The sequence below is a fragment of the Pleurodeles waltl genome, chromosome 5 (assembly GCF_031143425.1).
Source record: "Pleurodeles waltl isolate 20211129_DDA chromosome 5, aPleWal1.hap1.20221129, whole genome shotgun sequence".
Classification (NCBI taxonomy): domain Eukaryota; kingdom Metazoa; phylum Chordata; class Amphibia; order Caudata; family Salamandridae; genus Pleurodeles; species Pleurodeles waltl.
The window spans coordinates 231070316-231085368 of NC_090444.1; the positions used below are offsets into that span (position 1 = coordinate 231070316).

General features: G+C 47.4%; 1 protein-coding gene across 3 annotated transcripts in view; it reads left to right on the forward strand.

The window, feature by feature from the left end:
* The window catches only part of UBR2 (ubiquitin protein ligase E3 component n-recognin 2), a 1248744-nt gene that overhangs the window by 756657 nt on the left and 477034 nt on the right, over positions 1–15053 (forward strand). For all 3 annotated transcript variants that reach the window (XM_069233963.1, XM_069233965.1, XM_069233964.1), the window contains exon 28: positions 3958–4038. In XM_069233963.1, the coding sequence (XP_069090064.1) occupies positions 3958–4038 (81 nt within the window). The remainder of the gene's footprint in view (positions 1–3957; positions 4039–15053) is intronic.

Sequence of the window (15053 nt, forward strand, 5' to 3'; positions counted from 1 at the left end):
ACTTCCTCACAGCTTGTGTGCTGGTGGGAAGAAAATGACTAAGTCGTCATGGCACTCCCCACAGAGTGCCATGTTAACCTCACACTGCCTGTGGCATAGGTAAGTCACCCCTCTAGCAGGCCTTACAGCCCTAAGGCATGGTGTACTATACCACAGGTGAGTGCATAGTTGCATGAGCACTGTGCCCCTACAGTGTCTAAGCAAAACCTTAGACATTGAAAGTGCAGGTTAGCCATAGAGTATATGGGCTGGGATTCTGTCAGTTACGAACTCCACAGTTCCATAATGGATACACTGCAATCTGGGAAGTTTGGAATCAAACTTCTCAGCAGCATAAATGCAAACTGATGCCAGTGTAGGATTTATTGTAAAATACACCCAGAGGGCATCTTAGAGATGCCCCCTGAATACCAGCCCGACTCTTAGTGCTATGCTGACCAGTTTCTGCCAGCCTGCCACAACCAGAAGAGTTTCTGGCCACATGGGGTGAGTGCCTTTGTCACACTGTTGCCAGGAACAAAGCCTGTACTGGGTGGAGGTGCTTCTCACCTCCCCCTACAGGAACTGTAACAGCTGGCGGTGAGCCTCAAAGGTTTGTTACAGCACCCCAGGGCATCCCAGCTAGTGGAGATGCCCGCTCCTTCGGCCACTGCCCCCACTTTTGGCGGCAAGGTCGGAGGAGATAATGAGAAAAACAAGGAGGAGTCACCTACCAGTCAGGACAGCCCCTAAGGTGCCCTGAGCCGAGGTGAACCCTGCCTTTAGAAATCCTCCATCTTGAGTTTGGAGGATTCTCCCAATAGGAATAGGGATGTGCCCCCCACCCTTCCCCTCAGTGCAGAGGCACAAAGAGGGTGTAGCCACCCTCAAGGACACTAACCATTGGCTACTGCCCCCGACCTAAACACCCACCTGTATTTAGGGGTGACCCTGACAGGGTTTGTTGTACACACACAGGTAATAAATGAGGAACACACCCTCAAAGACTTAACTCTAGGCCGATAGTTCTTATATTTTAGAACCACGCGATTCAAGATTTGAGGTGAGTACATAAAATGTAAGGTACTTCAAACAGGTAAGTATAGAACTTTGATTTAAAACAGTAGTACACACAGTCCCGGTTAAGATGGCAATAAGCTATTTTAAAAGTGGACACAGTGCAAAAATCAACAGTTCCTGGGGGAGGTCAGTTTGATTAGGATTCTCAGGTAAGTAAAGCACTTACACAGTCTGTCTCCTGGGCATAGGCAGCCCACCGTTGGGGGTTCAAGACAACCCCAAAGCCACAGCACCAGCAACATAGGGCTGGTCAGGTGCAGAGTTCAAAGGAGGGCCCAAAACACATAGGCACCTATGAAGAACAGGGGTGCTCCGGTCTTAGTCTGCTTACAGGTAAGTACATGTGCCCTTGGGGAGCAGACCAAGGGGGTTTTGTAGAGCACTGGTGGGGTGGGGGACACACACAAGCCCCCAAAACACACCCTCAGCGGCACAGGGGTGGCCGGGTGCAGTGGACAAAGTAGGCGTCAGGTTTGCTACTAAAAGCAATGGAGAGACCCGGGGGTCTCTTAGGTGATGCAGGCAGGGCACAGGGGGGCTTTTTGGGACAGCCACCGACTGGGTTAGGATGAGGGCCGCCTGCTGGTTACTCCTGCACTGGAAGGTGGTTCCTCTTGGTCATAGGGGCTGCAGGTGCAGTGCTTGGTCCAGGCATTGGGTTCCTCTGTTACCGGGCAGTCGCAGGCAGGGGGAGCCTCTGGACCCTCTCTCCAGGTGCCACTGTGAGGTGCAGGGGGGGTCGACTCAGGGTGCCCACGTCATCTCCGTCATCTCTGTGGGGCTTTCAGGTCAGCAGTCCTTCTTTCTTCAGGTTGCAGGAATCTGATTTCCTGGGTTCAGGGCTGCCCCTAAATACTAAATTTAGTAGCCAATGGCTACTGTCCTTGAGGGTGGCCACACCCTCCTAGTGCCTCCTCCCTGAGGGGAAGGGGGCACATCCCTATTCCTATTGGGGGAATCCTCCAAACTCAAGATGGAGGATTTCTAAAGGCAGGGGTCACCTCAGCTCAGGGCACCTTAGCGGCTGTCCTGACTGGTAGGTGACTCCTCCTTGTTTTTCTCATTATCTCCTCCGGCCTTGCCGCCAAAAGTGGGGGCCGTGGCCGGAGGGGCAGTCATCTCCACTAGCTGGGATGCCCTGGGGTACTGTAACAAAAGGCATGAGCCTTTGAGGAACACCACCAGGTGTTACAGTTCCTGCAGGGGAAGGTGAGAAGCACCTCCACCCAGTTCAGGCTTTGTTCCTGGCCACAGAGTGACAAAGGCACTCACCCTATGTGGCCAGAAACTCGTCTGGTTGTGGCAGGCTGGCAGAAACTGGTCAGCTTTAGCACTAGAAGTCCAACTGGTATTCAGGGGGCATCTCTAAGATGCCCTCCAGGTGTATTTTACAGTAAATCCCACACTGGTATCAGTGTGCATTTATTGTGCTGAGAAGTTTGATACCAAACTTCCCAGTTTTCAGTGTAGCCATTATGGTACTGTGGAGTTCGGGCATTACAGACTCCCAGACCATATACTCTTATGGCTATCCTGCACTTACAATGTCTAAGGTTTTGCTTAGACACTGTAGGGGCATAGTGCTCATGCACTTATGCCCTCACCTATGGTATCGTGCACCCTGCCTTAGGGCTGTAAGGCCTGCTAGAGGGGTGACTTATCTATACCTGTAGGCAGTGTGAGGTTGGCATGGCACCCTGAGGGGAGTGCCGTGTCGACTTAGTCTTTTTATCCCCACCAGCACACACAAGCTGGCACGCAGTGTGTCTGTGCTGAGTGAAGGGTCCCCAGGGTGGCATAAGACATGCTGCAGCCCTTAGAGACCTTCCCTGGCATCAGGGACCTTGGTACGAGGGGTACCAGTTACAAGGGACCTACTTGGATGCCAGGGTGTGCCAATTGTGGAAACAAAAGTTCAGGTTAGGTAAAGAACACTGGTGCTGGGGCCTGGTTAGCAGGCCTCCGCACACTTTCAAATCATAACTTGGCATCAGCAAAGGCAAAAAGTCAGGGGGTAACCATGCCAAGGAGGCATTTCCTTACACAGAGTTTGCATTTTAGGCAGGCCCAAAGGTTAAAAGCAGACACAGGCACATTGTGTATGTTTTGAAATGCTCAATTTAAGTGTCTTCACAAAGGTTTGGGCAATGCTTTGTTTAAAAGATTTATTCACAATGTTTCAAACAATGCTTTATTTATAGAGGTTGTTTACCATGCTTTATTAAAAGGGTTGTTAATGCTGATGATAATGCACATCCCTGAAAGGCTGCAATGCTTTATTAATGATAATGTGAGGGAATGATCGTATTAAGTAGAGATGGATCACGGTTACTGAAATCAGTGATGGAATGACATGTTTGGTTCCTAGTAAACAAGTTAATGTGGACCCATTATTTGTGCACGCCACACAATTAATGGTTTATTTTCTTACAGTAGACCTCTTTTAAAAGGTTCCCATCTAGTTGATCCTCTGTGTAGCTATGATTGATGTTGTTCCTCGTCTCTGCCTTTAATGACATAGAAAAAATAGGAGTGGGAACTGATATCTGCGCATCCGGGTGGGTTCTATATAGCTCCAGGTACATCATTAGGACACCGTGTCCAGCATCGAGATGGAGCCAGCACCCCTTAGGGTGTAGACAAGTTCTGAAATGTTTCCGGATCCAGTTTGGCACCTAAGACTGTTTAGCAGGTAAGGATTCTGCAGATAGCTAGTGTGTAATCTGAATAAGTCACTTTTTGATTGCTTTGAAAGGAACATGGTCAATAATAAATGACCTCCAAATTCACACATATGAAAGGTTTGTGTTTTTCTAGACAAATCTTTGTGGTGTGCTGATCTCTTACTGCTGTTAAGATAAATGTGTAGCATGCTAAATATTTTTCCTCTCTTCGTAGACATACAGTTGTATCAAGAAAATAAGAGAGCGCTCCTCCATAAGCCCTGTGGTTGAAACTGAAGGAAATGCCCTTGAAGAGGTAAATTTAAAAACGTATTTTCTAATTAAATGCATAGTGGTGAAACAGAGGAGATGGTACGTTAAATAATCTCAAAGGGGTGGGGTCCTTGTGCTTCGTTGGGATTCCGTTTAAACAGTATCCAAAGTTGTATGGGCCTCTGTACAAACGACGTTGTCTCTGCCACAGGGTGATATGGCAGTTAACTATATATTTACAACATTGATGTGTGTGTGTGTGTGTGTATATATATACAGGGAGTGCAGAATTATTAGGCAAGTTGTATTTTTGAGGATTAATTTTATTATTGAACAACAACCATGTTCTCAATGAACCCAAAAAACTCATTAATATCAAAACTGAATATTTTTGGAAGTAGTTTTTAGTTTGTTTTTAGTTTTAGCTATGTTAGGGGGATATCTGTGTGTGCAGGTGACTATCACTGTGCATAATTATTAGGCAACTTAACAAAAAAAAATATATACCCATTTCAATTATTTATCATTACCAGTGAAACCAATATAACATCTCAACATTCACAAATATACATTTCTGACATTCAAAAACAAAACAAAAACAAATCAGTGACCAATATAGCCACCTTTCTTTGCAAGGACACTCAAAAGCCTGCCATCCATGGATTCTGTCAGTGTTTTGATCTGTTCACCATCAACATTGCGTGCAGCAGCAACCACAGCCTCCCAGACACTGTTCAGAGAGGTGTACTGTTTTCCCTCCTTGTAAATCTCACATTTGATGATGGACCACAGGTTCTCAATGGGGTTCAGATCAGGTGAACAAGGAGGCCATGTCATTAGATTTCCTTCTTTTATACCCTTTCTTGCCAGCCACGCTGTGGAGTACTTGGACGCGTGTGATGGAGCATTGTCCTGCATGAAAATCATGTTTTTCTTGAAGGATGCAGACTTCTTCCTGTACCACTGCTTGAAGAAGGTGTCTTCCAGGAACTGGCAGTAGGACTGGGAGTTGAGCTTGACTCCATCCTCAACCCGAAAAGGCCCCACAAGCTCATCTTTGATGATACCAGCCCAAACCAGTACTCCACCTCCACCTTGCTGGCGTCTGAGTCGGACTGGAGCTCTCTGCCCTTTACCAATCCAGCCACGGGCCCATCCATCTGGCCCATCAAGACTCACTCTCATTTCATCAGTCCATAAAACCTTAGAAAAATCAGTCTTGAGATATTTCTTGGCCCAGTCTTGACGTTTCAACTTGTGTGTCTTGTTCAGTGGTGGTCGTCTTTCAGCCTTTCTTACCTTGGCCATGTCTCTGAGTATTGCACACCTTGTGCTTTTGGGCACTCCAGTGATGTTGCAGCTCTGAAATATGGCCAAACTGGTGGCAAGTGGCATCGTGGCAGCTGCACGCTTGACTTTTCTCAGTTCATGGGCAGTTATTTTGCGCCTTGGTTTTTCCACACGCTTCTTGCGACCCTGTTGACTATTTTGAATGAAACGCTTGATTGTTCGATGATCACGCTTCAGAAGCTTTGCAATTTTAAGAGTGCTGCATCCCTCTGCAAGATATCTCACTATTTTTGACTTTTCTGAGCCTGTCAAGTCCTTCTTTTGACCCATTTTGCCAAAGGAAAGGAAGTTGCCTAATAATTATGCACACCTGATATAGGGTGTTGATGTCATTAGACCACACCCCTTCTCATTACAGAGATGCACATCACCTAATATGCTTAATTGGTAGTAGGCTTTCGAGCCTATACAGCTTGGAGTAAGACAACATGCATAAAGAGGATGATGTGGTCAAAATACTCATTTGCCCAATAATTCTGCACTCCCTGTATATATGTTCAATGGCATGTGTAGCTGCAGATTCACATGCTTTGCACATCCCGCCATCTAGTGTTGGGCTTGGAGTGTTACAAGTTGTTTTTCTTCGAAGAAGTTTTTTCGAGTCACGAGATCGAGGGACCCCTCCCCTTTCGGCTCCATTGCGCATGGGCGTCGACTCCATCTTAAATTGTTTTTTTTCCGCCATCGGGTTCGGACGTGTTCCTTTTCGCTCTGTGTTTCGGTTCGGAAAGATACTTAGAATCTCGAAAAATTTGACGGTATTGTTTGCGTTCGGTATCGGGTTAGTTACAACAGATCGACACTGAATTTTGAAGAGCTCCGGTGGCCCTTCGGGGTTTTTTCGATCCCCCGTCGGGGCCTGGTCGGCCCGACCACGTGTCTCTTCAAGGCTGATGGAACGGACCCCATTCCGCTTCTGCCCCAAATGTCACAACAAGTATCCTTATACAGATCAGCACCTGGTCTGTAACTTGTGTTTGTCTCCAGAACACAGAGAAGATACTTGTGAAGCCTGTCGAGCGTTTCGGTCGAGGAAGACATTAAGAGACCGACGAGCAAGAAGACTGCAAATGGCGTCGGAGCCGACAGGACAAAGAAACTTGGAGGAGGAAGAAGAAACCTTCTCCATCCAGGATTCAGACTCGGAAGAGCTCGATCCCGAAGAGACCCCTAAAACCGTGAGTAGGACGTCGACACACAAAACTCACGAGAAGACCACAAAAGCCCAGGGGACGCCACCGCCAGAAGGCCATGGCTTAACCCGAAAAATAGGTGACCGACCATCGGCACCGAAAAAGGTCACGCATGTGTTGAAGTCATCCGACTCCGGTCGAGATACCGGCACACAGCAAACTCGAGCCCGAGACAGCGGGTCCGAGCAAGTTCGACACCGAGAGGGCGGCACCGAAACAAGTCGGCACCGAGAGACCGGGACGCCGAAAATAAAGAAGGTGTCGTCGGGCCGAAAAAGGCTACCGAAAAGGTTTCCATTCCGAAACATCCAGCCTCGGAACCGAAATAGGGTTCCTACACAGAGGAACAGGAACTGTCCTCCCAAATGCAAGGACGTAAGTTCGGACAAGAACTACAGTCAATGGAGCCAGACTACACTCAGAGAACGCTCCACATCCAAAAGAACACAGGGAAAATAAGTACTCTTCCCCCAATTAGGATGAAAAGAAGACTTGCCTTTCAAGAAAAGGACAAGCAGCCACAGGCAAAGGTGGCAAGACAAACAACACCGCCACCATCAACGCACACATCACCGGTAGCCACTCCACCACTGATGCAATCCCCAACTCATACTGGAATGAGTCAGGATGATCCCGACGCATGGGATCTTTATGATGCGCCAGTGTCAGATAACAGCCCAGACTGTTACCCAGCGAGGCCGTCGCCACCTGAGGACAGTACAGCCTATACACAGGTGGTGTCAAGAGCAGCTGCATTTCATAACGTCACCTTGCATGCAGAACCTATTGAGGATGACTTTTTGTTTAATACACTATCCTCCACTCGAAGCCAATACCAAAGCTTACCTATGCTACCCGGAATGCTAAAACCCTCCAAACAGGTGTTTCAGGAGCCTGTGAAGGGCAGGGCCATAACTCCAAGAGTGGGAAAAAAGTACAAGCCACCGCCAACAGACCCTGTATATATCACGCAGCAATTAATACCAGACTTTGTGGTAGTAGGGGCAGCTCGCAAGAGAGCAAACTCTCACACCTCAGGAGACGCACCACCTCCAGACAAGGAGATTAGCAAGTTTGACGCTGCGGGGAAAAGGGTTGCAGCACAAGCTGCCAACCAATGGCGTATTGCCAACTCACAGGCACTGCTGGCAAGATATGATAGGGCTCATTGGGACGAAATGCAACATTTCATTGAACACTTACCCAAGGAGTTCCAGAAAAGGCCACAACAAGTGGTGGAGGAAGGACAAAGTATCTCAAATAATCAGATACGGTCAGCAATGGATGCAGCAGATACAGCTGCTAGGACAGTAAATACAGCAGTAACCATAAGGAGACACATATGGTTGCATACGTCAGGATTCAAGCCGGAAATACAACAAGCCGTGCTGAATATGCCTTTTAACGGACAGCAGTTGTTTGGGCCGGAGGTGGACACTGCTATCGAAAAACTTAAAAAAAGACACTGATACGGCCAAAGCCATGGGCACACTCTACTCCCCACAGAGCAGAGGCACATTTCACAAAACGCAGTTTAGAGGGGGGTTTCGAGGACAAACTACATAACCCACAACCTCACAAACAAGGCCCACTTATCAGAGCCAATATCAGCGGGGAAGTTTTCGGGGACAATATAGAGGGGGACAATTCCAAAAGAGTAGAGGGAAGTTCCAAAGTCCCAAAACTCCTCAAAACAAGCAGTGACTTCCACGTCACAAATCCCCAACAACTAACACCTAACACCTGTGGGGGGGAGACTAACCAAGTTTTACAAACATTGGGAGGAAATAAAAAACAGACACTTGGGTCCTAGCAATTATCCAGCATGGTTATTGCATAGAATTTCTCAAATTCCCTCCAAACGTCCCACAGAGAAAACACAATATGTCAAAACAACATATAGATCTACTAGGACTAGAAGTTCAGGCATTGCTACAAAAAGGAGCAATAGAATTAGTACCAATTCAACAGAAAGGAACAGGAGTTTACTCTCTGTACTTTCTCATACCCAAAAAGGACAAGACTCTAAGACCTATATTAGATCTCAGAACATTAAATACCTACATCAAATCAGATCACTTTCACATGGTGACATTACAGGACGTAATCCCACTGCTCAAACAAGAAGACTACATGACAACACTAGACCTAAAGGATGCATATTTCCATATACCGATACATCCTTCACACAGAAAGTATTTAAGGTTTGTATTCCAAGGGGTACATTACCAATTCAAGGTGTTGCCATTCGGAATAACAACTGCGCCGAGAGTTTTTACAAAATGCCTGGCAGTGATAGCTGCACATATCAGAAGGCAGCAAATACATGTGTTCCCGTACCTAGACGATTGGTTAATCAAAACCAACACGCTAGAACGGTGTTCACAGCACACAAAGAACGTCATAGAAACCCTCCACAAACTAGGTTTCTCAATCAACTACGCAAAGTCACACCTTCAGCCGTGTCAGACACAGCAATACTTAGGGGCGAAAATCAACACAGCAAAAGGGATTGCCACTCCAAGTCCACAAAGGATACAGCCATTTCACAATGTAATACAGGCCATGTATCCAAGACAACAAATACAAGTCAAAATGGTGATGAAACTCCTAGCCATGATGTCCTCATGCATAGCCATTTTCCCAAACGCAAGGTTGCACATGCGGCCCTTACAACAGTGCCTAGCATCACAATGGTCACAAGCACAGGGTCAACTTCTAGATCTAGTGTTGATAGACCGCCATACACCTCGCTTCAATTGTGGAACAACATAAATTTAAACCAAGGGCGGCCTTTCCAAGACCCAGTGCCTCAATATGTAATAACAACATATGCTTCCATGATAGGGTGGGGAGCACACATCAATCAACACAGCATCCAAGGACAATGGGACACTCAGAAAAAACAGTTTCACATAAATCACTTAGAACTACTAGCAGTATTTCTAGCGTTAAAGGTATTTCAACCCATAATAAGCCACAAACACATTCTTGTCAAGACAGACAATATGACAACGATGTATTAACTAAACAAACAGGGAGGAACACACTCTACACAGTTGTGTCTCCTGGCACAGAGAATATGGCATTGGGCGATACACAACCACATTCGCCTAATAGCACAGTTTATTCCAGGGATTCAGAATCAGTTAGCAGACAATCTCTCTCATGATCACCAACAGATCCACAAATGGGAGATTCATCCCCAAATACTAAACACTTACTTCCAAAGTTGGGGAACACCACAAATAGACCTATTTGCAACAAGAGAAAACGCAAAATGCCAAAACTTCGCATCCAGGTACCCACAAGATCAGTCTCAGGGCAACGTGTTATGGATGGGTTGGTGAGGGATATTTGCATACGCTTTTCCCCCTCTCCCACTCCTTCCATATCTGGTAAACAAGTTGAGTCAAAACAAACTCAAACTCATACTAATAGCACCAACTTGGGCAAGACCACCTTGGTACACAACACTACTAGACCTCTCAGTAGTGCCTCATGTCAAACTACCAGACAGACCAGATCTGTTAACTCAACATAAACAACAGATCAGACACCCAAATCCAGCATCGCTGAATCTAGCAATTTGGCTCCTGAAGTCTTAGAGTTCGGACACTTAGACCTTACACAGGAATGTATGGAAGTCATAAAACAAGCTAGGAAACCAACCACTAGACATTGCTATGCAAATAAGTGGAAAAGATTTGTTTATTATTGCCATAATAACCAAATTCAACCCTTACACGCGTCTGCCAAAGACATCGTAAGCTACTTACTACATTTGCAAAAGTCAAAGCTAGCTTTTTCATCCATTAAAATACATCTCACCGCAATTTCAGCTTATCTGCAAATTACGCACTCAACTTCACTCTTTAGGATCCCAGTCATAAAGGCTTTTATGGAGGGCCTAAAAAGAATTATCCCACCAAGAACACCACCAGTTCCTTCGTGGAACCTCAACATTGTCTTAACACGGCTCATGGGTCCACCGTTTGAACCCATGCACTCATGTGAGATACAATATTTAACATGGAAAGTAGCATTTCTAATTGCCATCACATCTCTAAGAAGAGTAAGTGAAATACAGGCATTTACCATACAAGAACACTTTATTCAGATACACAAGCATAAAGTAGTTTTACGAACAAATCCTAAGTTCTTACCAAAAGTCATATCACCATTCCACTTAAATCAAACAGTAGAATTACCAGTGTTCTTTCCAGAACCAGATTCTGTATCTAAAAGAACACTACATACATTAGACATCAAAAGAGCATTAATGTACTACATTGACAGAACAAAACAAATTTGAAAAACAAAACAACTGTTGGTTGCTTTCCAAAAACCTCATACAGGGAATCCAATATCCAAACAAGGCATTGCCAGATGGATAGTTAAATGCATTCAAACCTGTTCTCTCAAAGCAAAAAGAGAACTGCCTATAACACCAAAGGCACACTCAACTAGAAAGAAAGGTGCTACCATGGCCTTTCTAGGAAACATTCCAATGACTGAAATATGTAAGGCAGCCACATGGTCTACGCCTCATACATTTACTAAGCATTACTGCGTGGATGTGTTAACAACACAACAAGCCACAGTAGGACAAGCAGTACTACGAACTTTATTTCAAACAACTTCAACTCCTACAGGCTGAGCTACCGCTTTTGGGGAGATAACTGCTTACTAGTCTATGCAAAGCATGTGTATCTGCAGCTACACATGCCATCGAATGGAAAATGTCACTTACCCAGTGTACATCTGTTCGTGGCATGCGACGCTGCAGATTCACATGCGCCTGCCCGCCTCCCCGGGAGTGAATCTGCAGCGTCTCATGCCACGAACAGATGTACACTGGGTAAGTGACATTTTCCATGTGTGTGTGTGTATATATATGTTCGGTGGCATGTGTAGCTGCAGATACACATGCTGTGCACAGTCTGCCGTCTGGTGTTGGGCTCGGAGTGTTACAAGTTGTTTTCCTTCGAAGAAGTCTTTTCGAGTCACGAGACCGAGGGACTCCTCCCATTTCGATTCCATTGCGCATGGGCGTCGACTCCATCTTAGATTGTTTTTTTTCCGCCATCGGGTTCAGACGTGTTCCTTTTCGCTCCGTGTTTCGGGTCGGAAAGTTAGTTAGAATCTCGGAAAAAACTTCGGTATTGTTTGCGTTCGGTATCGGGTTAGTTACAACAAATCGACACCGAATTTTGAAGAGCTCCGGTGGCCCTTTGGGGTTTTTTCGATCCCCCGACGGGGCCTGGTCGGCCCGGCCACGTGCGACTTCCAGGCTGATGGAACGGACCCCATTCCGCTTCTGCCCAAAATGCCATAACAAGTATCCGTATACGGATCAGCATCTGGTCTGTAACTTGTGCTTGTCCCCCGAGCACAAGGAGGATACTTGTGAAGCCTGTCGAGCGTTTCGGTCGAGGAAGACGCTGAGAGACCGAAGAGCCAGGAGACTACAAATGGCGTCCACGCCGACAGGTCAAGAACGTTTCGAGGAGGAAGAAGAAGCTTTCTCCATCCACGAGTCGGATTCTGAAGAACTCGACGCCGAAGAAACAACCAAAACCGTGAGTAAGACGTCGAAAACCAAGACTCACAAGAAGTCCACAAAAGCCCAGGGGACGCCACCGCCAACAGGCCATGGCTTAACCCGAACACTAGGTGACCGATCCAAGGCACCAAAAAAGGGCACCCCGGTCGAGATACCGCCACACAGCAACCTCGGAGCCGAGACACCGGCTCCGAGAAACTTCGGCACAGACACAGCGGCGCCGAAGATTTTCGGCACCGAGACACTACGCCGAAAACAAAGAAGGTTTCTTCTGAGCCTAAAAAGACTTCCGAAAAAGTTTCGGTTCCGAAACATCCAGCCTCGGAGCCGAAAACTAGTTCCTATACAGAGGAACAAGGATTAACCTCCCAATTACATAGATTTGGAGAGGAGCTTCAAGCTGTAGAGCCTGACTACGCGCAAAGAAGGCTTCATATTCATGAGGACACAGGGAAGATAACCACTCTTCCCCCAATCAAGATAAAAAGGAAACTTGCCTTTCAACAAGGGGATAAGCAACCACAGGCAAAGGTGGCAAAGAAAACAACCCCACCACCATCAACACATGCATCACCAGCAACAACTCCACCAATGATGCACTCACCAGCTCATACCACAATGAGTCAGGATGATCCCGATGCATGGGACCTTTACGATGCTCCAGTGTCTGACAACAGCCCAGACTCCTATCCTACAAAACCCTCACCACCTGAGGACAGTACATCCTCGCAAGGGCAGCCGAATTTCACAACGTCGCCTTACTTTCGGAACCAATTGAGGATGACTTTCTCTTTAACACCCTATCATCCACTGTGAGAAAGTAGCCTCTTTCTAGCCTTGTTACCCCCACTTTAGGCCTGTTTGTGACTGTATGTCAGGGTATTTTCACTGTCTCACTGGGATCCTGCTAGCCAGGGCACAGTGCTCATAGTGAAAACCCTATGTTTTCAGTATGTTTGTTATGTGTCACTGGGACCCTGCTAGCCAGGACCCCAGTGCTCATAAGTTTGTGGCCTATATGTATGTGTTCCCTGTGTGATGCCTAACTGTCTCACTGAGGCTCTGCTAACCAGAACCTCAGTGGTTATGCTCTCTCATTTCTTTCCAAATTGTCACTAACAGGCTAGTGACCAATTTTACCAAATTACATTGGCTTACTGGAACACCCTTATAATTCCCTAGTATATGGTACTAAGGTACCCAGGGTATTGGGGTTCGAGGAGATCCCTATGGGCTGCAGCATTTCTTTTGCCACCCATAGGGAGCTCTGACAATCCTTACACAGGCCTGCCACTGCAGCCTGAGTGAAATAACGTCCACGTTATTTCACAGCCATTTTACACTGCACTTAAGTAACTTATAAGTCACCTATATGTCTAACCTTTACCTGGTAAAGGTTAGGTGCAAAGTTACTTAGTGTGAGGGCACCCTGGCACTAGCCAAGGTGCCCCCACATTGTTCAGGGCCAATTCCCCGGACTTTGTGAGTGCGGGGACACCATTACACGCGTGCACTACATATAGGTCACTACCTATATGTAGCTTCACAATGGTAACTCCGAATATGGCCATGTAACATGTCTATGATCATGAAATTGCCCCCTCTATGCCATCCTGGCATAGTTGGCACAATCCCATGATCCCAGTGGTCTGTAGCACAGACCCTGGTACTGCCAAACTGCCTTTCCTGGGGTTTCACTGCAGCTGCTGCTGCTGCCAACCCCTCAGACAGGCATCTGCCCTCCTGGGGTCCAGCCAGGCCTGGCCCAGGATGGCAGAACAAAGAACTTCCTCTGAGAGAGGGTGTTACACCCTCTCCCTTTGGAAAATGGTGTGAAGGCAGGGGAGGAGTAGCCTCCCCCAGCCTCTGGAAATGCTTTCTTGGGCACAGATGTGCCCAATTCTGCATAAGCCAGTCTACACCGGTTCAGGGGACCCCTTAGCCCTGCTCTGGTGCGAAACTGGACAAAGGAAAGGGGAGTGACCACTCCCCTGACCTGCACCTCCCCTGGGAGGTGTCCAGAGCTCCTCCAGTGTGCTCCAGACCTCTGCCATCTTGGAAACAGAGGTGCTGCTGGCACACTGGACTGCTCTGAGTGGCCAGTGCCACCAGGTGACGTCAGAGACTCCTTCTGATAGGCTCCTTCAGGTGTTGCTAGCCTATCCGCTCTCCTAGGTAGCCAAACCCTCTTTTCTGGCTATTTAGGGTCTCTGTCTCTGGGGAAACTTTAGATAACGAATGCAAGAGCTCATCCGAGTTCCTCAGCATCTCTCTCTTCACCTTCTGCCAAGGAATCGACTGCTGACCGTGCTGGAAGCCTGCAAAACTGCAACATAGTAGCAAAGACGACTACTGCAACTCTGTAACGCTGATCCTGCCGCCTTCTCAACTGTTTTCCTGGTGGTGCATGCTGTGGGGGTAGTCTGCCTCCTCTCTGCACTAGAAGCTCCGAAGAAATCTCCCGTGGGTCGACGGAATCTTCCCCCTGCAACCGCAGGCACCAAAAAGCTGCATTACCGGTCCCTTGGGTCTCCTCTCAGCACGACGAGCGAGGTCCCTCGAATCCAGCAACTCTGTCCAAGTGACTCCCACAGTCCAGTGACTCTTCAGTCCAAGTTTGGTGGAGGTAAGTCCTTTCCTCACCTCGCTAGACTGCATTGCTGGGAACCGCGACTTTTGCAGCTACTCCGGCCCCTGTGCACTTCCGGCGGAAATCCTTTGTGCACAGCCAAGCCTGGGTCCACGGCACTCTAACCTGCATTGCACGACTTTCTAAGTTGGTCTCCGGCGACGTGGGACTCCTTTGTGTAACTTCGGGTGAGCACCGTTTCACGCATCCTCGTAGTGCCTGTTTCTGGCACTTCTCCGGGTGCTACCTGCTGCTGAGAGGGCTCCTTGTCTTGCTCGACGTCCCCTCTACCTCCTGGTCCAATTTGCGACCTCCTGGTC